This window comes from Doryrhamphus excisus, linkage group LG14 (assembly GCF_037039965.1).
Source record: "Doryrhamphus excisus strain RoL-2023G ecotype Guam linkage group LG14, RoL_Dexc_Guam_v1.1, whole genome shotgun sequence".
Lineage (NCBI taxonomy): Eukaryota > Metazoa > Chordata > Actinopteri > Syngnathiformes > Syngnathidae > Doryrhamphus > Doryrhamphus excisus.
In genome coordinates, this window is record NC_136370.1 from 18,813,746 (window position 1) to 18,841,098 (window position 27,353).

Here is a 27,353-nt window from a genome sequence, read left to right on the forward strand (position 1 = left end):
CAAACACAGATTTAGTGAACAACATTTCTGTACAGTTCAATGGAAAAGAAATCTAGATGGGAATGCAAAAAAAGGGTAGTTTTGTTTGCCACCAGCTGCTTATAAATATTCGCCTTGTGGTTTCCAAGAAATTCTGAAATTTCTGTTATTCATGAAATTGTGAAAAAAACAGCTTCAAATTCATTATGAGGGTCATATTAAACGTCCCCGATTCGGTGACACCACGGGGAAACTTGTGCATGACAAGTTTTGCACTTGGTGTCATTTTACAATAAAAAGGTACACAAAAATACAGTAGTTTCCAATGAACTAATGAGGAACTACTGGGTAGCGGTACTTATTATTATTTAGTGTACTTGTGTACTCTTTGTAGGACTTGAACAAATACTGCCACTACTACCCATTGCTAAACCTGCTAGCACACGCTGTTTTTATGATGAATAGACATGATCAACATGATGTGATACTGTATGTTGCCAATACTTACAAAGTGCTTGTTAAGAAAATAATGTAGTTAAACTAAGTAAATTACCTTAACTAGGGGTAATCAGGTTTGTTCAGACTTACCTGTAGTACCGTATGATGTATAAATCAAAGTAGCATATCATTCGACAGGCCACTCAAGGACTGTTTTAACGCAGATTATTGTTATTATTATTCCGGTACAAACTATGTCGATAGCAAGCTGTATTGTAAAAAGCAGATATGACGGAACTAAGATAATACTATTGATGATCTAAGACAATCTATAAAGTGTTTTTTTACTTTTAAGAATACATTCTGTTGAACACACCCTTTAGACTTGTGGCAGTACTGCGGCATGGGACAAACAGTAGGTACACTTCAAGTGTGTAGTACAGTAACGTGTGTTCTTTTAACGACTACCGGAGACGAGTCGGTCGGATTGCATCTTTACCCCGGGACGCAAATTACGTGGCACGGATGGAGAAGTCAAAGCAGACACCGACTATTACATAACTTTGTGGCATTTTATGCTACAGATCACTTTAACACCACAGGAAGAAAATATAGTTGTTTTTTTTTGCTAAGCATAATTCTGATTCTTTGTTTTGTGATCATTTTTGCAAACGTGTCACCTATTTTTGAATGTACAACGATGAGCCAATTCAAGAAACAATACAAGCAGTTGATGTTTGCTAAATACAAGGATGAAGAGTCTTGAACCAGTCATGATGTGCTATATATATATATATATATATATATATATATATCACTATATTGACACTTACTATGGTACCCATTATGGCATTGGATGCTCATATCGCATTATTTAAAAAAAAAACAAAAAAAACTTAAACTGTATTATGGAAAGCAGGAAGTGAACAAATGTAACAGTTACTGATTGTAAAAGTACCAGATGGAGGGGTAGGATTTAATAAGCTTTGCTTCTTCCTACTCCTTTTGGACATGTGGAACTGGGAACTGATTATGTGATGCATTCAATTGTAATCCGATGCATGCTGAAATGAAATTAAACCATTAAAAAAATGTAAATAAAAAAAATTAAAAACATTAAAAAAAAAAAATTATATGTATCATTATATGTTGAAATAAAATTAAACCATTAAAAAAATTAATTAAAAAAAATAAAAAACAAAAAAAAAACTTAAATTATATTAGGAAAGCAGGAAGTGAACAAATGTATCAGTTAGTGATTGTAAAAGTACAAGATGGAGGGGTAGGATTTAATAAGCTTTGCTTCTTCCTACTCCTTTTGGACATGTGGAACTGGGAACTGATTATGGGATGCATTCAATTGTAATCTGATGCATGTTCAAATGAAATAAAACCATTACCATTACCAATGTGGCAGGAGGGGAGGTCCCCTTAATGGATATATATATATATATATATATATACTGCATATATGATAATATCATGTACACAATGGGGATGCTATGATGCCATCGGTCCAATAATGGTGAAATTGGCCGATATGCATCATATGCATTGCAGTATCGGTATCAATGTCAGACATAATAAAGTGGCCATGCCTTCACAATAACGTTGCCGTATGTCACAGACGGGCGCTACATTTTCAACGCACAGTATCATGTCTATATATATATACGGTACTAATACTAATATTATTGTTTTGCTTCACAGTGTTGTGACATTGTGCAGTCGTGTGTAGATATACTCGTAGTAGAATCTGTTGTGCTGATTTCGCCATTTCCCCGTCGGTTCTCACATCGCCTACTGCAACGTGCAGAAAGATCCCTGACTTGTGTCGTCTTCGACTCACCAAAACGTAAACCACTAGTAAATGCGACTTTTTCGTTGGCGGCCACCGGGAGACGTTTCCCCACGCCAATAGCTAAAAACATCAGAACTGTCGAGTGTGCTGCTCGGGACGTTTTTCACAGTTCATTCATTTTCTACTGCTTATCCTCACAAGGGGGTGCTGGAGCCTATCCCAGCTGTCTTATTTGGGCGAGAGGCGGGGTACACCCTGGACTGGTGGCCAGCCAATCACAGGGCACATATAGACAAACAACCATTCACACTCACATTCATACCTATGGACAATTTGGAGTGGCTAATTAACCTAGCATGTTTTTGGAATGTGGGCATGCATGTCGAGAACATGCAAACTCCACACAGAGATGGCCCAGGGTGGAATTGAACTAGGGTCTCCTGCCTGTGAGGCCTGCGTGCTAACCACTCGTCCGCCGTGTAGCCTTGATATCTATTATTCATTCTTTTTTCTACCACGTATCCTCACAAGGGTTGCAGGGGGTGCTGGAGCCTATCCCAGCTGTCTTGGGGCAAGAGGCGGGGTACACCCTGTACAGGACTGGTGTCCAGCCAATCACAGGACACATATAGACAAACAACCATTCACACTCACATTCATACCTATGGACAATTTGGAGTCGCCAATTAGCCTAGCCTAGTTAGCCTGCGTGCTACGTTTTTCACAGCAAAACACCAAAATACAATTGAAGCCAAAATTAATCTTTTTGTAACATATATTCGATGTGTGCTTTATGTTAACTTAATGAGAACATCACATTCTCAAAACGCGCCGAGTCTTGTTGCTTCTGGTGTAATCTTAGATTCTGTATGTGGGAATTTGACCGACATCCTTCCAACATCCAATATCATCACGACATGCTTGGTCCTATGACACGACAGTAAAGACACAGAGGGCGGGGGTGCTTGTCCATCCCGATTCCTACTGTATGCTGCAGCTCTGTCCGTTAGCATCTTTGGAGCGCAAGCACAATTTGGGTTTGTAGTTTTCCAGGAAAAGCAGCTGCTTTGAGTTGAATGCTCCACGACGCTTCCTGGGAAAAAAAAAACAACATTCCAAAACATTACCCATATAGTTGGGGGATATCAACACATACAGATATATGCAGCGGTAATATCAAGTCACAATATTGTGTAATGAACACATGATGCTGCTGGACGCATTTCACTAATAAATATGGTTTGTGCGAAATTAAAAATATAAACAACATTTTTCTTGAGCTGAACACGACGATATAAAACTTTTTCCATGTATCCAAAAGACCTACCGCTCTGACATATTGTTGACAACACTGTTTAAATCTGTGTTTGTCAGCATTCATAATTCATTCATCCTCCTCACAGGAATGGCATATCGACATTTAGACTAGAAAGCAGGAAGTGAACAAATGCAACAGTTACTGATTGTAAAAGTACCAGATGGAGGGGTAGGATTTAATAAGCTTTGCTTCTTCCTACTCCTTTTGGACATGTGGAACTGGGAACTGATTATTGGATGCACTCAATTGTAATCTGATGCATGTTCAAATGAAATTAAACCATTAAAAAAATTAATTAAAAACAAAAAATATTTTTTTTAAATCAAAAATATTTTTTAATTAAATTATAAAAATAAAATAAACTTAAATTAGAAAGGCAGGAAGTGAACAAATGTAAGTTAGTGATTGTAAAAGTACCAGATGGAGGGGTAGGATTTAATAAGCTTTGCTTCTTCCTACTCCTTTTGGACATGTGGAACTGGGAACTGATTATGGGATGCATGTTCAAATGAAATAAAACCATTACCATATACTCCAGTGTGACTTATGTATGTTTTTTTTCCACCTAATTATGCATTTTTTGGCCTTGTGCGACTTATACTCTGAAGCGATTTAAAATATGGTACTAACTAACGCAGATTTAGTGAACAACATTTGAGCCAAATCTGTTTTAGATCTTTGGGTTCAGCTCATTTAAAAAATGAGAGCAATACAAAATACTGAGCAAATACTGAATATGCACGAAAAGGATGTCTCAGGCGCCATTACTCACAGTCTTATGAAGTGAACGGCATCTTCGTACTCCATCCCACACTCAATTAGAGCCAGAGCCACAAGCACGGGAGCTCTGGGAAAGAAAAACCAAAAGCACAAATCAATAAAGGAGGAGCATACCAATCTAATTCTAAAGCCCACTAAAAAGGGACACCAATAGAACAAAATGTCCGTGCTGATACAGTATATAGTGACCTTCAATGAATACCCCCATGATAGTGCGTCTTAGAGCCGGGTGTCTCAGTACTACATTTAGGACCTAATTTACTAAGAAAAAATGGCATGTACATTTAGTGTGTGTTTTTTTATTTTACCGTAAATGGACACAATCAAATGTATGGTACAAACATACCTTCCCAGACCAGCAACACAATGCACAGCCACACAGCTGCCAGGCTCATCTCGGAACTTTGTCTGCAGCAGACTCAGCCAATCATCAACCACCTGCTCCGGGGGGGCGGAGCCGTCCTCAAATGGCATATCCTGCAACAAGTAAAAGTTATTTTGGATTGCTGCTGCAATTTCATTCCATGTATATATATATCAGATATATTTTTTTCAGAATCAGAATGCGCTTTATTGTCATTTTACATATAGATCTTTTTAAACACATATATATATATATATATATATATCAGAATCAGAATGCGCTATATCTCAGATTCATTCATTCATTTTCTACCGCTTTTTCCTCACGAGGGTCGCGGGGGGTGCTGGAGCCTATCCCAGCTGTCTTCTTGGCGCGAGAGGCGGGGTACACCCTGGACTGGTGGCCAGCCAATCACAGGGCACAAAAAGACAAACAACCATTCACACTCACATTCATACCTATGGACAATTTGGAGTCGCCAATTAACCTAGCATGTTTTTGGAATGTGGGAGGAAACCGGAGTACCCGGAGAAAACCCACGCATGCACGGGGAGAACATGGAAACTCCACACAGAGATGGCCGAGGGTGGAATTGAACCCTTGTCTCCTAGCTGTGAGGTCTGCACGCTAACCACTTGACCCCTATATATCAGATATACTATATATATCAGAATGCGCTTTATTGTCATTTTACATTTAGTAGAATGAAATTGCAGCAGCTCCATTTTCAGTGCAAGACAGTATAATAAATAATAATATTATTTATTAATAAATAATAAATAATAAATAATAAATAATAAATAATAAATAATAAATAATAAATAATAAATAATAAATAATAAATAATAAATAATAAATAATAAATAATAAATAATAAATAATAAATAATAAATAATAAATGATAAATAATAAATAATAAATAATAAATAATAGTGAGGATAAGCGGTAGAAAATGATGAATGAATAAATAATAAAGAATGGTTACAAATTGTTGAGGGAGATGATGGCTCCAGGAAAGAAACTGTTTTTTTTAGTCTGTTTGTCCGTGCCCTGAATTCCCACGACATGTTCCAAGAGAGAGCTGCACGGTGGACCCGAGAGTTCAATTCCACCCTCGGCCATCTCTGTGTGGAGTTTGCATGTTCTCCCCATGCATGCGTGGGTTTTCTCCGGGTACTCCGGTTTCCTCCCACATTCCAAAAACATGCTAGGTTAATTACCGACTCCAAATTGTCCATAGGTATGAATGTGAGTGTGAATGGTTGTTTGTCTATATGTGCCCTGTGATTGGCTGGCCACCATGATCCTGAGAATGAGACGCGCATCGCCCACGTCGTTTGTGAATGCGTTGTTTGCGTGACGTTAATGTGTGGCGCACAACCATTATGTGTGCCAAACTAGCTTTTGCGCAACATACTTCACAAATTTAGTCATTGGCATGCAAAATTGCGTCCCACTGCAGGACAAGCGTCGCTTCAGCCACCTTTGTTATACTGATGGACTCATCAAACCAGTTTTACTGGGTCCCTGTTGATGATTTAACCAATCATCAAGCAGACTTGTTGGCAGAGGAAGTATTGATTCATCGTTTTGTAATACAAAATTGTAAAAAAAAAAAAAAAAAAAAAGTAGACTCACCAGGACTCGAATGCCCTCCTGTTCCACGGGCGCCTTGTCGTAAGTAGCAGCACATACTCTCACGAGGGTGTTAGCTCCATATGCCTTCAGATCCTTCAGATTAACACAATCAAATAGCATGTCACTCCGACTTCAAACACAGCAAGAGTAAAATTACAAATGGGGTTAAAAAAAAAAAAAAAAAAAAAAAAAAAAAAAGAGCGTCCTACCTCTATAAACCTTCCAAGTTGTGCATTAGTGGGATTGTGCGTGATAAGGAACCTTAAACAGTCATAGGAGATTTCCACTGCAGCCGGTCGATTCATTTTTATTTAATTTACAAAAAAGGTACTGTGCTTTATAAAAAGGATGGCAAAAAAGACCTGTGCTGGCCTCTCAGCCCAAAAATTATTCAGCAAAGTGAATTAGTGGAGAGGAGGAGAGGATAAGGAAGTCAAAGGCAATGCAAAGCCTCCTCTGTTCCCAAAACGGTGTCCTTTCTTCATATGGGTTTGACAGGATGGCAATGAAAGCCTGCAAAGGTAGAGACAGTCACTCAGTGATATATTCTGTATATGACGGAAACTATGATTTTATCCTCTGATGATGATGGTTGTCCTTTGAGAAGGTTATCCCATCTACGTACACACAGAAAAGCTGGAAGCTGAAGTCGACAGAAATTTGAATTGACTTCGTCTTAGAAGATGTTTCGCCTCTCATCCGAGAAGGCTTCATCAGATCATTCTCAGAACTAGATTGGACAGCTCGATTTGTCATTTTTGGGGGGGAAACCCGAACAAATCAGAGTCCAATCAGCATCCGAGAAGACATTGTGGGTAACCGTTAAAGTTCCACTGTACTTGTGTGCTTTGACATACCTGTGTGAGCCTGTACTGCAGTATTTGTGCCTTTGGAGTATCTGGTTCACTTGTCCACAATGAGCAGCAGGTGCTGGGCTTGGCAGAACTCCCCTTCACGTCTTGCAAACGCCATACATGTGCAGCCTAAGAAGAGACCAATATGTCATGTGTGTACGCTCTGGGATTTCTCCCATTTAGGTCCAACGTTCCCGAAATGTCGAGGGAATTAATCAACAGAAACATTGGTTTGGTAATGGTAGAGGTTTAATTTCATTTGAACATGCATCAGATTACAATTGAGTGCATCCCATAATCAGTTCACAGTTCCACATGTTACTTTTACAATCAGTAACTGTTACATTTGTTCACTTCCTGCTTTCATAATATAATTTAAGTTTTTTTTTTTTTTTATTTAATGACAATTTTTTTGTTTAAAATTTTTTTAATGGTTTAATTTCATTTGAACATGCATCAGATTACAATTGAGTGCATCCCATAATCAGTTCACAGTTCCACATGTTGCTTTTACAATCAGTAACTGTTACATTTGTTCACTTCCTGCTTTCATAATATAATTTAAGTTTTTTATTTTATTTTTTTATTTAATGACAATTTTTTTGTTGTTTTTAATTTTTTTTTAATGGTTTTATTTCATTTGAACATGCATCAGATTACAATTGAATGCATCCCATAATCAGTTCACAGTTCCACATGTCCAAAAGGAGTAGTAAGAAGCAAAGCTTATTAAATCCTACCCCTCCATCTGGTACTTTTACAATCAGTAACTGTTACATTTGTTCACTTCCTGCTTTCCTAATATAATTTAATTTTTTTTATTTTTATTTTTTTGTCACATACCAAACTACACGCTGATATGAGCATCCAATGCCATAATGGGTACCATAGTAAGTGTCAATATAGTAATATATATATATAGCACATCATGACTGGTTCAAGACTCTTCATCCTTGTATTTAGCAAACATCAACTGCTTGTATTGTTTCTTGAATTGGCTCATCGTTGTGCATTGTTTGAGGTGCTTACTCAATCCATTCCTTAGTTTGATTCCACACACTAATACTAACATACTAATTTATTTTCCAAACTACTTGACCAAAACAGACATTACGTCATCTTGGAAGGCAAGTTCTAACATGAATAAAAGAATAGAGAACAGGCTGAATAGGTGTAAGATATGCTAACACAATGCTTATTCAGCTACACAAAAAAATAAACAGAAACAGAAAAGGTGTCCAGTGTTTATGTAACATAAACAGTTTTTTCATTTATAAGTCGCTCTGGAGTATAAGTCGCAGGAAAAGCCAACCTGTGAAAAAAAAGTGCGACTTATAGTCCGGAAAATACGGTAAGTGTTTCAAATAGAGTTCTTCCCTGAGATCATATTTCTCCTCTCTTGTAGAGAAGTATTAAATGACAGTTTTAGCTAATTGGTTAATTTTAGCCTTATGCATTATTTTAGCTGTTTGAAGATTAACTATATCAGCAAGTTGAAGTATTTGTGATTTTAGAAATAAGGAGTTAGTATGTTCTCTGTAGGCGGCATTATGAATTATCCTTACTGACCTTTTTTGCAAGTGAAGATTGATTTTGTAGTTATTACCCCAACTATTGTTTTTTGATTACGGACCGTAAAGTTCCTGTTTAGGCTATAAATCATGTGAAAAATGTCTCAGCTCTTCTCTGTTTTAAAGACCAAATACTAACTTGAAATTGACCAAATGAACCATACTAGCAGGGCAAATGGATTTCAGTTTGTTTCAACCTGACCAATCACAGCAAGGGTGAATGGACACCCAAAGGCCTGTAATATATGGGGTGTATGAGTATTTTTGGTTTAAAAAAAAAAACAACAACAACCGGTACTCACCGTGATGTGCGCTGAGGTGATAGTTCATTGAGCACACACAGGACAATGTGACTGCTCCTGGATGTAGACACACCATTGATGGTGATGCTGTTGTTGTTTTGGTTCTGCTCCCGGCTGACAAAGGCCCACTAGCTTGATGCTAAGCTGCTGTGCGGTGGAAATCATTAGCAGGGGAGGTTAGCTTGCAGCACATTCTAGCGATATATTTCAAACAACATCAAAAAGCACAAGACGTGTTTTTGCGACATGTATTAAGATGTTGCTCTCACCAGATGATATTTATAATCATCAGCTGTCGAGTATGACATTGAACACAACTGTCACTGAATGAAGGTTTCTGGGCTATGGTGCTATGCTAGTTAGTGATAACTATTAACGGATTCACTGATTTATGATGTCATTAAACTCTAACCGTTAGCTGGGTCGGCGTTCCAATCAACCGACATGTTAAATACGCTATTTTAGAGCCCAGACGCCATTGTTTACACGAATATTATCGTACATATTAAAGTGCAAAGCTTAAAATACATTTAAGGCAAGTTTTAACCCCGAAATATTCAACAAGACCCGCTCACAAAAAGCATCCGATATTAGACTGTAACAACAAAAAGCCGTACGACATACGCTAAACAACGGTATATAAAAAGGTACATACGTACGCACCGTGGTGTTCTCAAAATGTCAGAGTAGCTTCTATTAAGAGTTTAATCGGCTTGGGAAGACATGTTGAAACGAAATGTTGAAATGGAACCAAATAACACGCATCGCCAACTTGGCTACAGGGTTTTCAAAGTCAAATGAACACCCCGTGAAATCCCATTGCAGTTTATTCCCTCACCGTTTATTTAGTCTTACTTTGAAGGGTAAATACTACTACTTCCGGTTTTTAACTTTCCTCTCATTGAATGGATGTTTTCCTTTGGAGTTTATTCATATGTGTTGTAGCATTTAATACAAAATTAATAGCATTATACACTCACATAATAATATATTAAAAATTATAAAATTATAAAATTATAAAATTATAAAATTATAAAATTATAAAATTATAAAATTATAAAATTATAAAATTATAAAATTATAAAATTATAAAATTATAAAATTATAAAATTATTTTAACTGATAAATAAACTAAAAGGCACATCATAAAAAAAGCTCATAAAAATTAATTCAGATTTAGATTGATTCAAATTGATGATGCCACCTTAATAAACTTGACTTGACCTTAATTTTTAAAAATGTATCAATATCGGAGCTACTGGCCCTGTATTTACTTGGTATCGGATCGATACCAAATCGAGGGGTATCGCACCCCACTCGGGACTGCAATATGAGGCAAACAGGAAGGTCATATGAGTCTCCATTAACTTGTTTATATGAAAAAAAGAGGACCCCATGAAAAGAATGGTGTTCCTCACTCATAGACGTAGGCCAGGGGTGTCCAAAATGCGGCCCGAGGCCGATCTTATGCGTAAGATAGCCAGTCAGTACAGTCAAATTAACTGCTGTTAGTCTATAGCCACCAAGTAATGTTAGCTAATTTGATCATATACATTCCATAATGTTCATTCATTCATTTTCTACCGCTTATCCGTCCGGGGGAGGGGGGGGGTGCTGGAGCCTATCCCAGTTGTCTTTGGGGTACACCCTGGACTGGTGGCCAGCCAATCACAGGGCACACATAGACAAACAACCATTCATACTCACATTCATACCTATGGACAATTTGGAGTCGCTAATTAACCTAGCATGTTTTTGGAACGTGGGAGGAAACCGGAGTACCCGGAGAAAACCCACACATGCGCGGAGAGATCACTCGTCCACCGTGCAGCCCATATTTGTGAACAGTTTAACAATAATTCATGGTTCCATTTATCACAGTGAGTCTTCCAGGTCCTGATGCAGCAAAACAGTCCCAGACCATCACACTACCACCACCATATTTTACTGTTGGAATAATGTTCATTCATTTTCTACCGCTTATCCTCACAAAGGTCGTCACCAGCTGTCTTCTTTGGGTGAGAGGCGGCGTACACCCTGGACTGGTGGCCAGCCAATCACAGGGCACATATAGACAAACAACCATTCACACTCACATTCATACCTATGGACAATTTGGAGTCGCTAATTAACCTAGCATGTTTTGGGAATGTGGGAGGAAACCCACGCATGCACGGGGAGAACATTCAAACTCCACACAAGCCGAGAGTGGAATTGAACTCGGGTCTCCTAGCCGTGAGGCCTGCATGCTAACCACTCGACCACCGTGCAGCCCATCTGCAATATAATGAACACAATATAATTTCAATTACTATTGTACTGGATGAGGATTTGATGAGCGCTGAGTATTACTAAATATTTTTTCTTACCCTGGAAAATGCCGCCCTGGGTAACCACCATTTTGTATTAACATCGTCTTAACAAAAGATGCACAGAATATGATAAAAAAAAAAAACCCTGTAACATTTCATTCCAATGAGTGTACATACATTGTGGGACAAAAAAGGGTGTGGCTCCCTGTATTTACTTCCCGCAAAAGCCCCCACAGAGGCCCACATGTGTTAACAGTGGATGGATAATTGTTCCCATATGAAACCATATGTACTATACATATGTCTCGTTCTTTTGCTAGGTTTTGGGTGTTGTACTACATAGTTGTATTGTCAATTCTGACAAGAACGGGCATGTGTGTATATGTGTGTGTGTGTGTAGGTGTGTGCGATGACGTAGGAGAGTCTGAATCTGGTTTGGCAGGATCCGAGTAAAGGCTGAGCAAGAAGACGCAAATCCTGAAAGGCGCAAAGGAGCGAAATGCTTTTTTCACCAGATGTTCCGTGTTTAATGTTGTAAACTCATCCTTTCTGTTGGTTTTTTCCAAGTGCCAGAGTTTTAAAAGAAGTTTCATCACCGGGTAAGTGTATTTCATCTATTTTCTTGTATCACAAATATAACTTTTTCAATAGTAACACAAGTATGTAGCCAGCGGGGGATTGAACAGTAAACAAGCCTATTGTAAACACTATTAAGCTAAGTTATTCCAATGAAACGAATGAGTCCTTTTATTCTCGGAAACTTTAGCTTGATGAAAAAAGATTCTTACTTCATGATGACAAATGGCGTTAAAGTCGATATGTATTGCGTGGATTGTTTCCACCGTGTGTGGTGACCGGGGTGAAACACATGTGTTAAAACCAACATTAAAGTACATGACACAGGATGACACCTCGTTCACGAATGTCCCAACAAGCATAGACAAGACAAAGGTCATTTTAGTAGGACGTGGAGTTGCCATGGAGACTAACGGTTGTTTTGTCAAAGCGGAATAGTCCTCGACGCTGTGCCTCGCCTGTTTTAAGTCATCTAAAAAAAACATTTTCTCAGCAAAACAGTGAGTTACTGTATCGAGAATATGTTAATCGATGATATACAGATTCCCTCCTTATGTGGTTTTCATCGGTAAATACATCGGTAAATGACTGACTGCATACTGAAAATCAAATGTACGGTATTTTTTTAAATTTGTTCAAAAGCCCATTTTTCATTTTTTCTCTTTTCGTTGTTAAATTTTGCTCAATTTCTCCCATTTTGCTGTTTTTTATGTTTAATTTTATTTTTTTAATTTTATTTTTTAAGAGCCAAGGGGCCAAAAAAAATGAGTCATGGGCTGCAAATGGCCCTCGAGTCACATATTGGACACCCCTGATCTACATGTATGATTTTGGTATCAAAGGCAGGTATTTACAATTTATATAAAAATGTGTAAATAAAGATGCTTGTGTAGTAATAATAATAAAATAGTTAAAATGGTTAAAATAGTTAAAATAGTTAAAATAGTTAAAATAGTTAAAATAGTTAAAATAGTCAAAATAGTCAAAATAGTTAAAATAGTTAAAATAGCTAAAATAGTTAAAATAGTTAAAATAGTTAAAATGGTAAAAAAATGTAAAAATGTAAAATGGTTAAAATGGTTAAAATGGTTAAAATGGTTAAAATGATTAAAATGATTAAAATAGTTAAAATGGTTAAAATAGTTAAAATGGTTAAAATGGTTAAAATGGTTAAAATAGTTAAAATAGTTAGAATAGTTAAAATAGTTAAAATAGTTAAAATAGTTAAAATAGTTAAAATAGTTAAAATAGTTAAAATAGTTAAAATAGTTAAAATAGTTAAAATAGTTAATAGCAAAAAAGTTGCCGTACTGAAGTCAGATCAACTAAAACATATTCTTCCAACAACAATAACTGGAAAGTAAAAAATACAAATATATTTTGACAATGACTTCAATGGTACTCATTTTTCGACCCTTTGTATTGAGTTGTGGGCCTATAGAGCAGCTACACACAATAACCTGCACAGAAAACTTTTTAGATTTTCCAGAATCTGCACCTATTCCAGCCAAAACGGTCTGACAAATAAACCCTTTATAATAAATAAATAAATAAATAAATAAAAATAAAAATAAAAATAAAAATAAAAATAAAAATAAAAATAAAAATAAAAATAAAAATAAAAATAAAAATAAAAATAAAAATAAAAATAAAAATAAAAATAAAAATAAAAATAAAAATAAAAATAAAAATAAAAATAAAAATAAAAATAAAAATAAAAATATTTAGTATGTGGTACTCCGGTTTCCTCCCAAAATGTGATATTTTTTTGACTTTTTTCTTCATAAACTGAAACGGAACAAGTGAGTCGGACTGATTTTTCTTTCCCAAACCACCTAAACCTCACCCACATCAGTGTTTCCACTGCATGTTCTTGCTTGGCAGCACCAATCAGTGACGTGCGACATGCTTTCACATGCATGCACACGCTCATAGCTGGCAACGTTGGGATTGTTTTTATTCTCAGGTTATGTTTTGGTTACTCTTTATGCTGTGCTGCTATTATGAATGTTCTGTATACAGCATATGGTAATACCGGAAAACTTTCTCTTAGGGTACACGCCCAAGTGATCAATAAAGTTCTATATAATCTAATCTAATCTAGGAGATTGTCAACTAAAATATGAATGTAACTAATGAAGTGAGTTTGAAAGCTAACACTTAGCTGTTCCACTGCTAAAAGTATTATTCTTCTACTGCTAAAAGCACCCAGTATCGACTTTGGAATGTTCGTTTCTCGACGATTAAGATCACGTTTCATGTTAAATCTAAGCGTCTCGCTTAGCTAAATATTTACAAAAATGTAAATAGCCCACGCCTCACACCACACATATACCCGTCCACACCTCTCACCGACTCCCATTTACTCACTTTGAATTGACTGTGGGTGAATGCTGGCAGCAGGTTAGCAGTGTAGAGAGCTGCCGACAGCAGCTCCTGTGTGAATGTTCACTGAATGTGATCGTGAGTCTCTCCTTAACCACACTAAACTACACTGTAAAGCAGCTGTAAAGTCGTAATCGACACTGTCTAAAATGGCTTGTTTTCTATTATGATGTTTACTATATGGGCTAATAAAAGTGTAAAGGTAACTATAGCGTAACTATAGGGGTGTATAATACCACAGACAGAAGATAAAATATAAAAAACATTTATAAAATATAATAAAATAATTTTAATAATTTGCCAATAATTTTGAATAAATAATAATACCCTATTTCAACTATAAAGCCCTTTTAAAAAAAAGACAAAATTAACAAAACTGACCTGTATATTACAGAAGCCAAAATGATGAGATAAAAAGTCAAAATGATGAGATAAAAAGTCGCAATTATGAGAAAAAACATCAAAATTATGAGATAAAATGTCAAAATAATGAGATAAAAAGTACTAGATATGAAAAAAAACATCAAAATGATGATATAAAAAGTCAAAATGACGAGATAAAAAGTCAAAATTATCAGATAAAAAGTCAAAATTATGGGACAAAACATCAAAATTATGAGATAAAAAGTCAAAATAATGAGATAAAAAGTACTTGATATGAGAAAAAACATCAAAATGATGAGATAAAAACATCAAAATGATGAGATAAAAAGTCAAAATGATGAGATAAAAAGTCGCAATTATGAGAAAAAACATCAAAATTATGAGATAAAAAGTCAAAATGATGAGATAAAAAGTCGCAATTATGAGAAAAAACATCAAAATTATGAGATAAAATGTCAAAATAATGAGATAAAAAGTACTAGATATGAAAAAAAACATCAAAATGATGATATAAAAAGTCAAAATGACGAGATAAAAAGTCAAAATTATCAGATAAAAAGTCAAAATTATGGGACAAAACATCAAAATTATGAGATAAAAAGTCAAAATAATGAGATAAAAAGTACTAGATATGAGAAAAAACATCAAAATGATGAGATAAAAACATCAAAACATCAAAATGATGAGATAAAAAGTCAAAATGATGAGATAAAAAGTCGCAATTATGAGAAAAAAAATCAAAATTATGAGATAAAATGTCAAAATAATGAGATAAAAAGTACTAGATATGAAAAAAACATCAAAATGATGATATAAAAAGTCAAAATGACGAGATAAAAAGTCAAAATTATCAGATAAAAAGTCAAAATTATGGGACAAAACATCAAAATTATGAGATAAAAAGTCAAAATAATGAGATAAAAAGTACTAGATATGAGAAAAAACATCAAAATGATGAGATAAAAACATCAAAACATCAAAATGATGAGATAAAAAGTCAAAATGATGAGATAAAAAGTACTAGATATGAGAAAAAACATCAAAATGATGAGATAAAAAGTCAAAATGATGAGATAAAAAGTCAAAATTATCAGATAAAAAATGAAAAGTTCAAAAAGTGAAAAGCGTGTGCGGTGAGAGTTCTTGATACGCAGCAGCTGTTTGCTATGTCCTTAATGGGGGGGGGGGGCAATAATGGTAAAAAACATATTCAGCAGATCATAAAAAGGTTTCATATGCTCTCCATCTGTCCATCAATGTGACTGTGAGTGTGAATGGTTGTTTGTCTATACTGGATGTGCTTTATGATTGGCTGGAAACCAGTCCAGGGTGTACGCCGCCTCTCACCTAAAGTCACCTGGGACAGGCTCCATCTCACCCCAGCAATCATGGATGGATGGATGGATGAGTTTTTTTGTCACGGGGCCCAGAATTCCTGGTTGTAATTCCCTCCCTTGCCAGTGATTGTTTTCTGATTTAACTGTGTTTCCCACTTTTTCCTTTAGGGGGGGCACATTTCATCACCGAGGCAAGAGCAGCCGCAGGGATGAACTGGTCGGGACTTGAGAGTCTGTTGAGTGGAGTCAACAAGTACTCCACGGCATTTGGGAGGATTTGGCTCTCCATGGTGTTTGTCTTCCGGGTGCTGGTGTTTGTGGTGGCAGCACAGAGAGTTTGGGGCGACGAGAGCAAAGACTTTGTGTGCAACACCCGGCAGGTAAGACGACATGCAAAGTGGAATACCCATGTGCTGTTTATGGCAGCAAAAAGGGCAAATGAGTTAGCATGAGGGAGCTAACGATACATGTCATGAAACACATCTATTTCAACTATAAAGTCCTTAAAAAAAGACAAAATTAACAAAACTGACCTTTATATTACATGGAAGCCCGTTTCCGCCACTGAAAAACATTATACCAATTTCAAGTCAAAATAATGACATAAAAAGTCGTAATTATGAGAAAACCGTCACAATTATGAGATAAAAAGTCAAAATAATGAGATAAAAAGTCAAAATTATGAGGAAAAAAACGTCAAAATTATGAGATAAAAAAGTCAAAAATAATGAGATAAAAAGTCAGAATTATGAGGAAAAAAACGTCAAAATTATGAGATAAAAAAGTCAAAAATAATGAGATAAAAAGTCGGAATTATGAGGAAAAAAATGTCAAAATTATGAGATAAAAAAATAAAAAATTATTGGATAAAAAGTCATAATTAAGAGAAAAAACGTCACAGTTATGAGATGAAAAGTCAAAAATAATGAGATAAAAAGTCATAATTGTAAGAAAAAACGTAAAAATTACGAGATAAAAAGTCAAAATTATGAGGAAAAAAAACATTAAAGTTATGAGGTAAAAAGTCAAAATTATGAGACAAAACATCAAAATTATGAGGTAAAAAAAAGTCAAAAATAATGAGATAAAAAGTCATAATTATAAGAAAAAATGTACAAATTATGAGATAAAAAGTCAAAATTATGAGAAAAAAAACATTAAAATTATGAGATAAAAAGTCGAAATTTTCAGATAAAAAGTCAAAATTATCAGATAAAAAGTAAAAATGATCAGATAAAAAGTCCTAATTATCAGATTAAAAAATCAAAATAATGACATAAAAAGTTGAAATTATGAGATAAAAATTCAAAATTATCAGATAAGTCATAATTATCAGGTAAAAAGTCGAAATTATGAAATAAGAAATATATGATAAATATATGATAAATAAATATATACAAAATAATGAGATAAAAAGTCAAAATTGTGAGATAAAAAGGTCAAAATGATCATAATTATGAAATAAAAAGTCAAAAGTTGAAATTATGAGATTAAAAAGTCAAAATTATCAGATAAAAAAATCAAAAAAATGACATAAAAAGTTGAAATTATGAGATAAGAAAGTCAAAATTATAAGATACGTAAGTCATAATTATCAGATAAAAAATCTAAATGATCAGATAAGTCATAATTATCAGATAAAAAGTCAAAATTATGAGATAAGAAAGTCAAAATAATGAGATAAAGTCAAATTGTGAGATTAAAAGGTAAAAAAATATAAGGTAAACATCGTAATTATGAAATTAAAAGTCAACATGATAAGATAAAAGTCAAAATTATGAGATTAAAAAGTCACAATTATGAGGAAAAAAACATTAAAATTATGAGATAAAAAGTCAAAATAATGAGATAAAAAGTCAAAATTATGAGATAAATCTTTATTTGTGAAAATAAAGATAATAGAACTGTCAACGCTTGGCATGGATACTAGACCCGAGTACAGTACAACCTTAATAAATGGATAAATGTTCCTCCATTGTTTCTTATTGTTGACTTTGTCTTGTTGTTTTGTTTTTGTTGTCTGATTGTTTTCATTTTTCATTGTTGTTTCGTAGCTGGGCTGTACCAACGTCTGCTACGACCACATCTTTCCCATCTCCCACATCCGTCTGTGGGCACTGCAGCTGATCTTTGTCACCTGCCCGTCCCTCATGGTGATGGCTCACGTTAAATTCCGAGAAGGCAAGGACAAGAAATACGTGGAGCTGCACCATGGCTCTCACTTGTATGCCAACCCGGGCAAGAAGCGAGGAGGTCTGTGGTGGACCTATCTGCTCAGTTTGGTCTTCAAAGCCGGCTTCGACATCTCGTTCCTCTACATCCTGTATCGGATTTACCACGGATATGATCTTCCTAAGTAATTGCCGGATTATAACAGAAGGTTATAAGGTAAGATTATAATATTTGGGTTTAATGCGATTTTAATGTTCCCAGGTTATCCAAGTGTTCCCTGGAACCGTGCCCCAACACGGTGGACTGCTTCATTAGCCGGCCAACTGAGAAGAAGATCTTCATGCTGTTCATGGTGGTGTCCAGCGCGTTGTGCATCTTCATGTGTATCTGCGAGATGTTTTATCTCATCGGCAAGCGCATCGCCAAACAACTGAAAGTCCAACACGAGAACGAAAGGATGCTGTTTGCCGACCAGCACGAACTCACCAACATGGCTCCGCCCCGGTCGCTGTACAGGAAGACCGATCCAACCCTGGGAGGGAGAGAACTAAGTGTGAACAAGCGGGACAAGGCCAAAGAAATTGGTGCTACTACAACATTGTAGACATACGGAAAAGACTTTCCCAAAAAAACTTTCAAAGACCGTTGGGACTACCTAGAAACGAGAAAATAACGAGAAAAAAAATGGCACTTTGGCTTTAAAGATGGAGGACCTTTATCGTGCCGTCACGTCAAAATCAATCAAAACAAAGCAGCGACTCCGGGACTGCCACTTACGTAACGTCAAAAGATCGTAATTCCGGAATCGGAATTTTTTTTTTTTTGCTGATGTTCACAACCGCTTATGTCAACACGAGTCAGCCATTCTGAGTGATGTTGACTTAAAAGGGTTTCGCTTTCGAATTTTGCGTGTGATGTTCGGAGAAAAGTCGCTTATCGATTATGAAATCTGTGAGTAAGTTTCGTTTTCATGATTTACCATTTTTTTTAACTATTCCGAAACAATTTGCTCGATTCGGATTTCTGATTTTAATCTTTATACACCATCATAATGCATTCAAAATAAAACTAAATAAAACTAAAAAAATTAAAGTAAGCTAATTTTTTCACTATTATTATTATTATTATTTTTATTATTATAATGCCTCGAGAGTATTATTCAATTCTTTGAAAAGTTTTCCCAACATATGACATTGAGGAATTCGAGGTGCTATGTGTGGGGGCCCCCCCCTCCCCCAGAAATGGTCAAAAAACTTGAACCCATAAAACAACACCAAAAATTAAACATACCCCAAATTATTAAACATATGTATAAAATGTCTTGCAAAACATCTTCCTGCTGGAAAATATTGAGTGAATTGATTTGTTCATAACTGCAGATAGCGCCATCAAAACGTGTTGCCGGATTTTTTTTTTTGCATTGATTGTTTTATTTTAGGTTTATTGTGGTGGCATATGGAAAAATGCTAAAAACGATGTCGTTGTGCGAATACTACTTTTTTTGAATTATATCTTCTGCTCAAGCTGAAATTACAGTACTGTACAGTATATGTCCAAATACACCAGAGGGCGCTAAACTTCAACGAAAGACAATCCTACGCTGCTTGTGTTTATATTATATTTTGTGTTTTTTTTTAAAGCTGCATGCTACGTTGATGCTACTGATGCGACTTTGAAGTCAAGTGTGTGTTTCAGTATGAATTGTGGTTTTTTTTGGTGTGTGTGTTTGTGTTTGTGAAATAACCCAGCGAGGCGGAATGTCCTTTGTTTCAAGGTGAACCCTTGAAATGCAGCCTCAGCAGGCGGAGGAGACGTCATGTGGATGTGTCGTATCAGCTGGCATTTCTCGCTGCTCTACAGGACCGAACGGAGAACACAAAAGATGACGCAGTGAGGCTCATTCGGGGTCAGAATGAAAGAATGGAGTCTCGGCTGTATCGTATAAACCCGAATGGTCTATTTGTTGATGAAGTGCTCTTTACGTCGGGGGTGTCGAAACTTGTTTTAATGTGGTGTGACGAGACAGTTGCTCTGGTAATTAAAAATAATAATAATAATGCTGACGTTAACAATACTACAACACATGAATACATTAATAAACCGGTTACAAAAATGGTTTTCATCAATAATAAGAACACAATGGACTTGAATTGGTGTCACATATGGGGCCGACTTCAATCGGTCAAACTGTAATGCAAGGGGGGGTAAACTTTTTGACTCTGAGCCCATCCCAGCTGTCTTCTTGGGGCGAGAGGCGGGGTACACCCTGGACTGGTGGCCAGCCAATCCCAGGGCACATATAGACCATCCATCCATCCATCCTTCCATCCATCCATCCTTCCATCCATCCATCCATCCATCCCGCCATCCATCCATCCTTCCATCCATCCATCCTTCCATCCATCCATCCATCCACCCATCCCTCCATCCATCCATCCATCCATCCCTCCATCCATCCTTCCATCCTTCCATCCATCCATCCATCCATCCATCCATCCATCCATCCTTCCATTTTCTACCGCGGTCCTCACAAGGGTCGCAGGGGGTGCTGGAGCCTATCCCAGCTGTCTTCGGGCTGGTGGACTGGTGGCCAGCCAATCACAGGGCACATATAGACAAACAACCATTCACACTCACATTCATACCTATGGACAATTTGGAGTGGCTAATTAACCTAGCATGTTTTTGGAATGTGGGAGGAAACCGGAGTACCCGGAGAAAACCCACGCATTGACAATAATTCATGGTTCCATTTATCACAGTGAGTCTTCCAGGTCCTGATGCAGCAAAACAGTCCCAGACCATCACACTACCACCACCATATTTTACTGTTGGAATAATGTTCATTCATTTTCTACCACTTATCCTCATGACGGTCGTCACCAGCTGTCTTGGGGCAAGAGGCGGGGTACACCCTGGACTGGTGGCCAGCCAATCACAGGGCACATATGGACAAACAACCATTCACACTCACATTCATACCTATGGACAATTTGGAGTGGCTAATTAACCTAGCATGTTTTTGGAATGTGGGAGGAAAGGGGAGTACCTGGACGGGGAGAACATGCAAACTCTGAGGAGAACATGGCCGAGGGTGGAATTGAGCTCGGGTCTCCCAGTTGTGCTAACCACTCATCTACCGTGCAGCCGGTTTTCAAACTGGGGGACGTGCCCCCTGGGTTGGGGGCTCCCGTGAACACTTTTCATTATTAACCTTTTAGGCAGCAGAGTTCTTTTTTTTTTTCAAGAAAATGTCCAGTTTTGATATTACTATTTTGAATGCTTGTGTTTACATCATGTTTGCATCAACATTATGTTTACATGCAGTCAATATTCCGGTTAAGGTCATAATTATCCTCCTAAGGGAAAGATAACATTATCCCAACAGTAAAATATGGTGGTGGTAGTGTCATTTTGTATTTGCAGCTTTCTTTCTTGCACACACAAATACCACAAGCATCCTAAATAAAAGTCAGAATTTTTTTTTTTCGGGGGGGGGGGGGGGTGATTTGAACAGGATACACATTTGTCGATGCAGTCCCAGTCACCGTTATGTAACCTGCCTTCAAAGTAGCAGTCAGTGATGCCAGGTTTCTGCAGGGAAGGGGGGGGGGGGGTGGGGGTTTGAACACAGCATTTACACACAAATCAGCAGAGCCTGCTGTGGTGGCCAACGTTAGCAGCCCACATGGCTTCTTTCTGTGAGCTGGAGCCTGGAGGTTTAAAATAGATCAGCTCTCTCCCGGGCCTTTAGCATGCATGATATCGGCGACTGTCTTGCGTAATACTCAGACCCTCTTTCAAGATTTCAAGATTCTTAGTGTATAATCTGGAATTAATCTAATCAATTAATCACAGAAAACCTCATCCCAGTTTTGCTTGTTTTGGGTTTTTAGGTTTGCACAAGTAAGCTGCTGGTAAATGTTCTAATATTACTGCTGATGATTGACGGTATTTGCTCAATTTTGCTAGCTAAAGCTAAACACAAATACAAAGGATACTTATACACGCCCCCTCACAAAAAAGCCCGGACGTATGTATGAGGTATTGTTGTCAGGAATAAACAATGTGGTTTTCATTATATAATTGTAATAAAACCTGCTTACTTGTAGGCATGTACTTGTATGTATTAGGTATTGTTGTCAGGAATAAACAATCTGGTTCTCATTATATAATTGTAATAAAACCCGCTTACTTGTAGGCATACAGGGACTGCAAATAAGCCCGGACGTATGTATTAGGTATTGTTGTCAGGAATAAACAATCTGGTTCTCATTATAATTGTAATAAGACCCGCTTACTTGTAGGCATACAGGGACTGCAGATAAGCCCGGATGTATGTATTAGGTATTGTTTTCAAGAATAAACAATCTGGTTCTCATTATAATTGTAATAAGACCCGCTTACTTGTAGGCATACAGGGACTGCAGATAAGCCCAGATGTCTGTATTAGGTATTGTTGTCAGGAATAAACAATGTGGTTTTCATTATAATTGTAATAAGACCCGCTTACTTGTAGGCATACAGGGACTGCAGATAAGCCCGGACGTATGTATTAGTTATTGTTTTCAAGAATAAACAATCTGGTTCTCATTATAATTGTAATAAAACCCGCTTACTTGTAGGCATACAGGGACTGCAAATAAGCCCGGATGTATGTATTAGGTATTGTTGTCAGGAATAAACAATCTGGTTCTCATTATAATTGTAATAAGACCCGCTTACTTGTAGGCATACAGGGACTGCAAATAAGCCCGGACGTATGTATTAGTTATTGTTGTCAGGAATAAACAATCTGGTTTTCATTATAATTGTAATAAGACCCTCTTACTTGTAGGCATACAGGGACTGCAGATAAGCATGGACGTATGTATTAGGTTTTGTTGTCAAAAATAAACAATCTGGTTTTCATTATAATTGAAATAAGACACGCTTACTTGTAGGCATACAGGGACTGCAAATAAGCCTGGACGTATGTATTAGGTATTGTTGTCAGGAATAAACAATCTGGTTTTCATTAGAATTGTAATAAGACCCGCTTACTTGTAGGCATACAGGGACTGCAAATAAGCCCGGACGTATGTAGTAGGTATTGTTGTCAGGAATAAACAATCTGGTTCTCATTATAATTGTAATAAAACCCGCTTACTTGTAGGCATACAGGGACTGCAGATAAGCCCGGATGTCTGTATTAGGTATTGTTGTCAGGAATAAACAATCTGGTTCTCTATGATTTGGTTCTTTAAGATTCCCTTATCCTCTATTCGAAACCCACTTAGAGTCCTCATGGGGAGGATATAAAAACATACCCAGATCATCAGTATGTATCAAAAGAAAGACAACCTTGAATGTGTGTGTGTGTGTGTTACATTCTGCACAGATTCAGAGATTCGTCCTCGTCTTTTCACACATGCAACGCACAAGCAGCTAGCACCCACAGAGGACACTCACATAGACAATATAAAAGCTAGCAGCCACCCACACACTTATACACACACCTACAAGCTACACAACAACAAGGAAAGCAGTCAGCTAACCAAATGAGAGAAAAAACTGGTGGGCTTTCATCTTTTCTCATGTTAACATAAATGGCAGCCATAATGAAAGCAAGATTGAATTGCAAATGGCAACTGCTGCATCAGGGTGTTGGTAATGGTCACTGACTGATACAGGAATGCTGCAAAATGAAGGTTTTTTTGTTGATATACAACATAGAAGTGGGCTGCACGGTGGTCGAGTGGTTAGCGCGCAGGCCTCACAGCTAGGAGACCCGAGTTCAATTCCACCCTCGACCATCATTCATTCATTTTCTACCGCTTTTTGTCACGAGGGTCGCGGGGGTGCTGGAGCCTATCCCAGCCGTCTTGGGGCGAGAGGCGGGGTACACCCTGGACTGGCGGCCAGCCAATCACAGGGCACATATAGACAAACAACCATTCACACTCACATTCATACCTATGGACAATTTGGAGTCGCTAATTAACCTAGCATGTTTTTGCAATGTGGGAGGAAACCGGAGTACCCGGAGATAACTAGCGTGAATTAGCATGTTTGTGTTTTTTTTCACGCAACCTTGCTAGCTTTAGCAACTTTTAGCGCTTTTTTTTTTTTTTTTAGCCTCTTTGCCCGTTTCCTGCATTTTAATGAAAGACCTAGCCACCAGTCCAGGGTGGCGGGTGTACCCCGCCTCTTGCCCAAAGACAGCTGGGATAGGCTCCAGCACCCCCTCGTGAGGATAAGCGGTAGAAAATGAATGAATGAAGACATCTGACTTGTAAGTCACGTTGCCAGTTTGTATGTTAAAAGTCGAAAACAACAGATTCAAACACTTGGTGTGCCACATATGCCCCCCGGGGCCGTAGTTTGCCCACCTTTGCTGTATATGTTTTTGTAACATGATATTATTACTGACAAACATTACCCGCACATCACTAGCATAGCATCGTATCGTGGTATGCTCTGTGTTCGGGATTTGTTGATCCAGAAGAAGATGACAAGATCATCTCGTCACAGCAAAAATCCATTTTCAATATATAATAAAATCAATATTTCATGAGTCAAGTATATTTCATCCCAACATGCGAATGTAATTCCATCACTACCCACCATTTCTTCCATCAGATGCTGTGACTAATGTTCATCTGATGTCCACCAAGGATTGAGGCTACCAATGTGGGTAATAAATATGGTCTGATACGTATTGTCCATAAGGACGCATGTACCAGTCTGTCACCCGGTCAGGGTTTCAACAAGTCCTCGGGCATTTCTTTGTTTACACACACACACACACACACACACACACACACACACACACGTAGATATGAGCCACATAGCCTGTGGCCCCATCTGTGTTTGAGATGGATTTGTATGAGAAGTGGTGTCACTAATGTAGGTCTCTTCGTCTATTTAAGGCTTCATTAATTAGAGCATTTCAATAAGGCCAATGTGAGAGAGAGAGAGAGAGAGAGAGAGAAGGAGATTACCTTTATGAATACTTCATTCATGTGCCACTTCCTGCGACCGCCATGATTGAGGAGATGAATTGGGCCGGTTGATCCATTCTTGAAGAAGAAAGTTTCTACGATTACGGTTAAATACTACGGATGTTTCTACGATTGCGGTTAAATACTACGAATGTTTCTACGATTACGGTTAAATACTACGGATGTTTCTACGATTGCGGTTAAATACTACGGATGTTTCTACGATTGCGGTTAAATACTACGGATGTTTCTACGATTACGGTTAAATACTACGGATGTTTCTACGATTACGGTTAAATACTACGGATGTTTCTACGATTACGGTTAAATACTACGGATGTTTCTACGATTACGGTTAAATACTACGGATGTTTCTACGATTACGGTTAAATACTACGGATGTTTCTACGATTGCGGTTAAATACTACGGATGTTTCTACGATTACGGTTAAATACTACGGATGTTTCTACGATTACGCTTAAATACTACGGATGTTTCTACGATTGCGGTTAAATACTACGGATGTTTCTACGATTGCGGTTAAATACTACAGATGTTTCTACGATTGCGGTTAAATACTACGGATGTTTCTACGATTACGGTTAAATACTACGGATGTTTCTACGATTACGGTTAAATACTACGGATGTTTCTACGATTACGGTTAAATACTACGGATGTTTCTACGATTACGGTTAAATACTACGGATGTTTCTACGATTACGGTTAAATACTACGGATGTTTCTACGATTACGGTTAAATACTACGGATGTTTCTACGATTACGGTTAAATACTACGGATGTTTCTACGATTACGGTTAAATACTACGGATGTTTCTACGATTGCGGTTAAATACTACGGATGTTTCTACGATTACGGTTAAATACTACGGATGTTTCTACGATTACGGTTAAATACTACGGATGTTTCTACGATTGCGGTTAAATACTACGGATGTTTCTACGATTACGGTTAAATACTACGGATGTTTCTACGATTACGCTTAAATACTACGGATGTTTCTACGATTGCGGTTAAATACTACGGATGTTTCTACGATTGCGGTTAAATACTACAGATGTTTCTACGATTGCGGTTAAATACTACGGATGTTTCTACGATTACGGTTAAATACTACGGATGTTTCTACGATTACGGTTAAATACTACGGATGTTTCTACGATTACGGTTAAATACTACGGATGTTTCTACGATTACGGTTAAATACTACGGATGTTTCTACGATTACGGTTAAATACTACGGATGTTTCTACGATTACGGTTAAATACTACGGATGTTTCTACGATTACGGTTAAATACTACGGATGTTTCTACGATTACGGTTAAATACTACGGATGTTTCTACGATTGCAGTTAAATACTACGGATGTTTCTACGATTACGGTTAAATACTACGGATGTTTCTACGATTACGGTTAAATACTACGGATGTTTCTACGATTGCGGTTAAATACTACGGATGTTTCTACGATTACGGTTAAATACTACGGATGTTTCTACGATTACGCTTAAATACTACGGATGTTTCTACGATTGCGGTTAAATACTACGGATGTTTCTACGATTGCGGTTAAATACTACAGATGTTTCTACGATTGCGGTTAAATACTACGGATGTTTCTACGATTACGGTTAAATACTACGGATGTTTCTACGATTACGGTTAAATACTACGGATGTTTCTACGATTACGGTTAAATACTACGGATGTTTCTACGATTACGGTTAAATACTACGGATGTTTCTACGATTACGGTTAAATACTACGGATGTTTCTACGATTACGGTTAAATACTACGGATGTTTCTACGATTACGGTTAAATACTACGGATGTTTCTACGATTACGGTTAAATACTACGGATGTTTCTACGATTGCAGTTAAATACTACGGATGTTTCTACGATTACGGTTAAATACTACGGATGTTTCTACGATTACGGTTAATTACTACGGATGTTTCTACGATTGCGGTTAAATACTACGGATGTTTCTACGATTACGGTTAAATACTACGGATGTTTCTACGATTACGCTTAAATACTACGGATGTTTCTACGATTGCGGTTAAATACTACGGATGTTTCTACGATTGCGGTTAAATACTACAGATGTTTCTACGATTGCGGTTAAAT

At 37.1% G+C, this 27,353-nt stretch overlaps 2 protein-coding genes across 8 annotated transcripts; one reads left to right on the forward strand and one right to left on the reverse strand.

Moving 5' to 3' along the window:
- Positions 1–340: 340 nt before the first annotated feature.
- LOC131140031 (protein tyrosine phosphatase type IVA 2-like) lies at positions 341–9,873 on the reverse strand. Of its 6 annotated transcripts, none has more exons than XM_058090096.2 (8): positions 9,705–9,873; positions 9,046–9,189; positions 7,176–7,301; positions 6,528–6,831; positions 6,319–6,411; positions 4,663–4,793; positions 4,309–4,383; positions 341–3,311 (listed from the first exon to the last, which is right to left on the reverse strand). In XM_058090096.2, the coding sequence occupies exons 4-8, from the start codon at positions 6,621–6,623 to the stop codon at positions 3,200–3,202; spliced, it is 507 nt and encodes a 168-aa protein (XP_057946079.1). In that variant the 5' UTR covers positions 6,624–6,831; positions 7,176–7,301; positions 9,046–9,189; positions 9,705–9,873; the 3' UTR covers positions 341–3,199. The 6 variants fall into 6 exon arrangements, with proteins under 6 accessions (XP_057946079.1, XP_057946077.1, XP_057946078.1 ...); XM_058090094.2 differs by having other exon boundaries at positions 9,046–9,192; XM_058090095.2 differs by having other exon boundaries at positions 9,701–9,873.
- A 1,794-nt stretch (positions 9,874–11,667) lies between these two features.
- LOC131140030 (gap junction beta-7 protein-like) lies at positions 11,668–18,873 on the forward strand. Of its 2 annotated transcripts, XM_078796044.1 has the most exons (4): positions 11,668–11,956; positions 16,208–16,419; positions 18,094–18,395; positions 18,473–18,873. In XM_078796044.1, exons 2-4 carry the CDS (start codon positions 16,249–16,251, stop codon positions 18,813–18,815), a joined length of 816 nt encoding a protein of 271 aa, XP_078652170.1. In that variant the 5' UTR covers positions 11,668–11,956; positions 16,208–16,248; the 3' UTR covers positions 18,816–18,873. The 2 variants fall into 2 exon arrangements, with proteins under 2 accessions (XP_078652170.1, XP_057946073.2); XM_058090090.2 differs by lacking the exon at positions 11,668–11,956 and having other exon boundaries at positions 15,734–16,419.
- Positions 18,874–27,353: the final 8,480 nt, after the last annotated feature.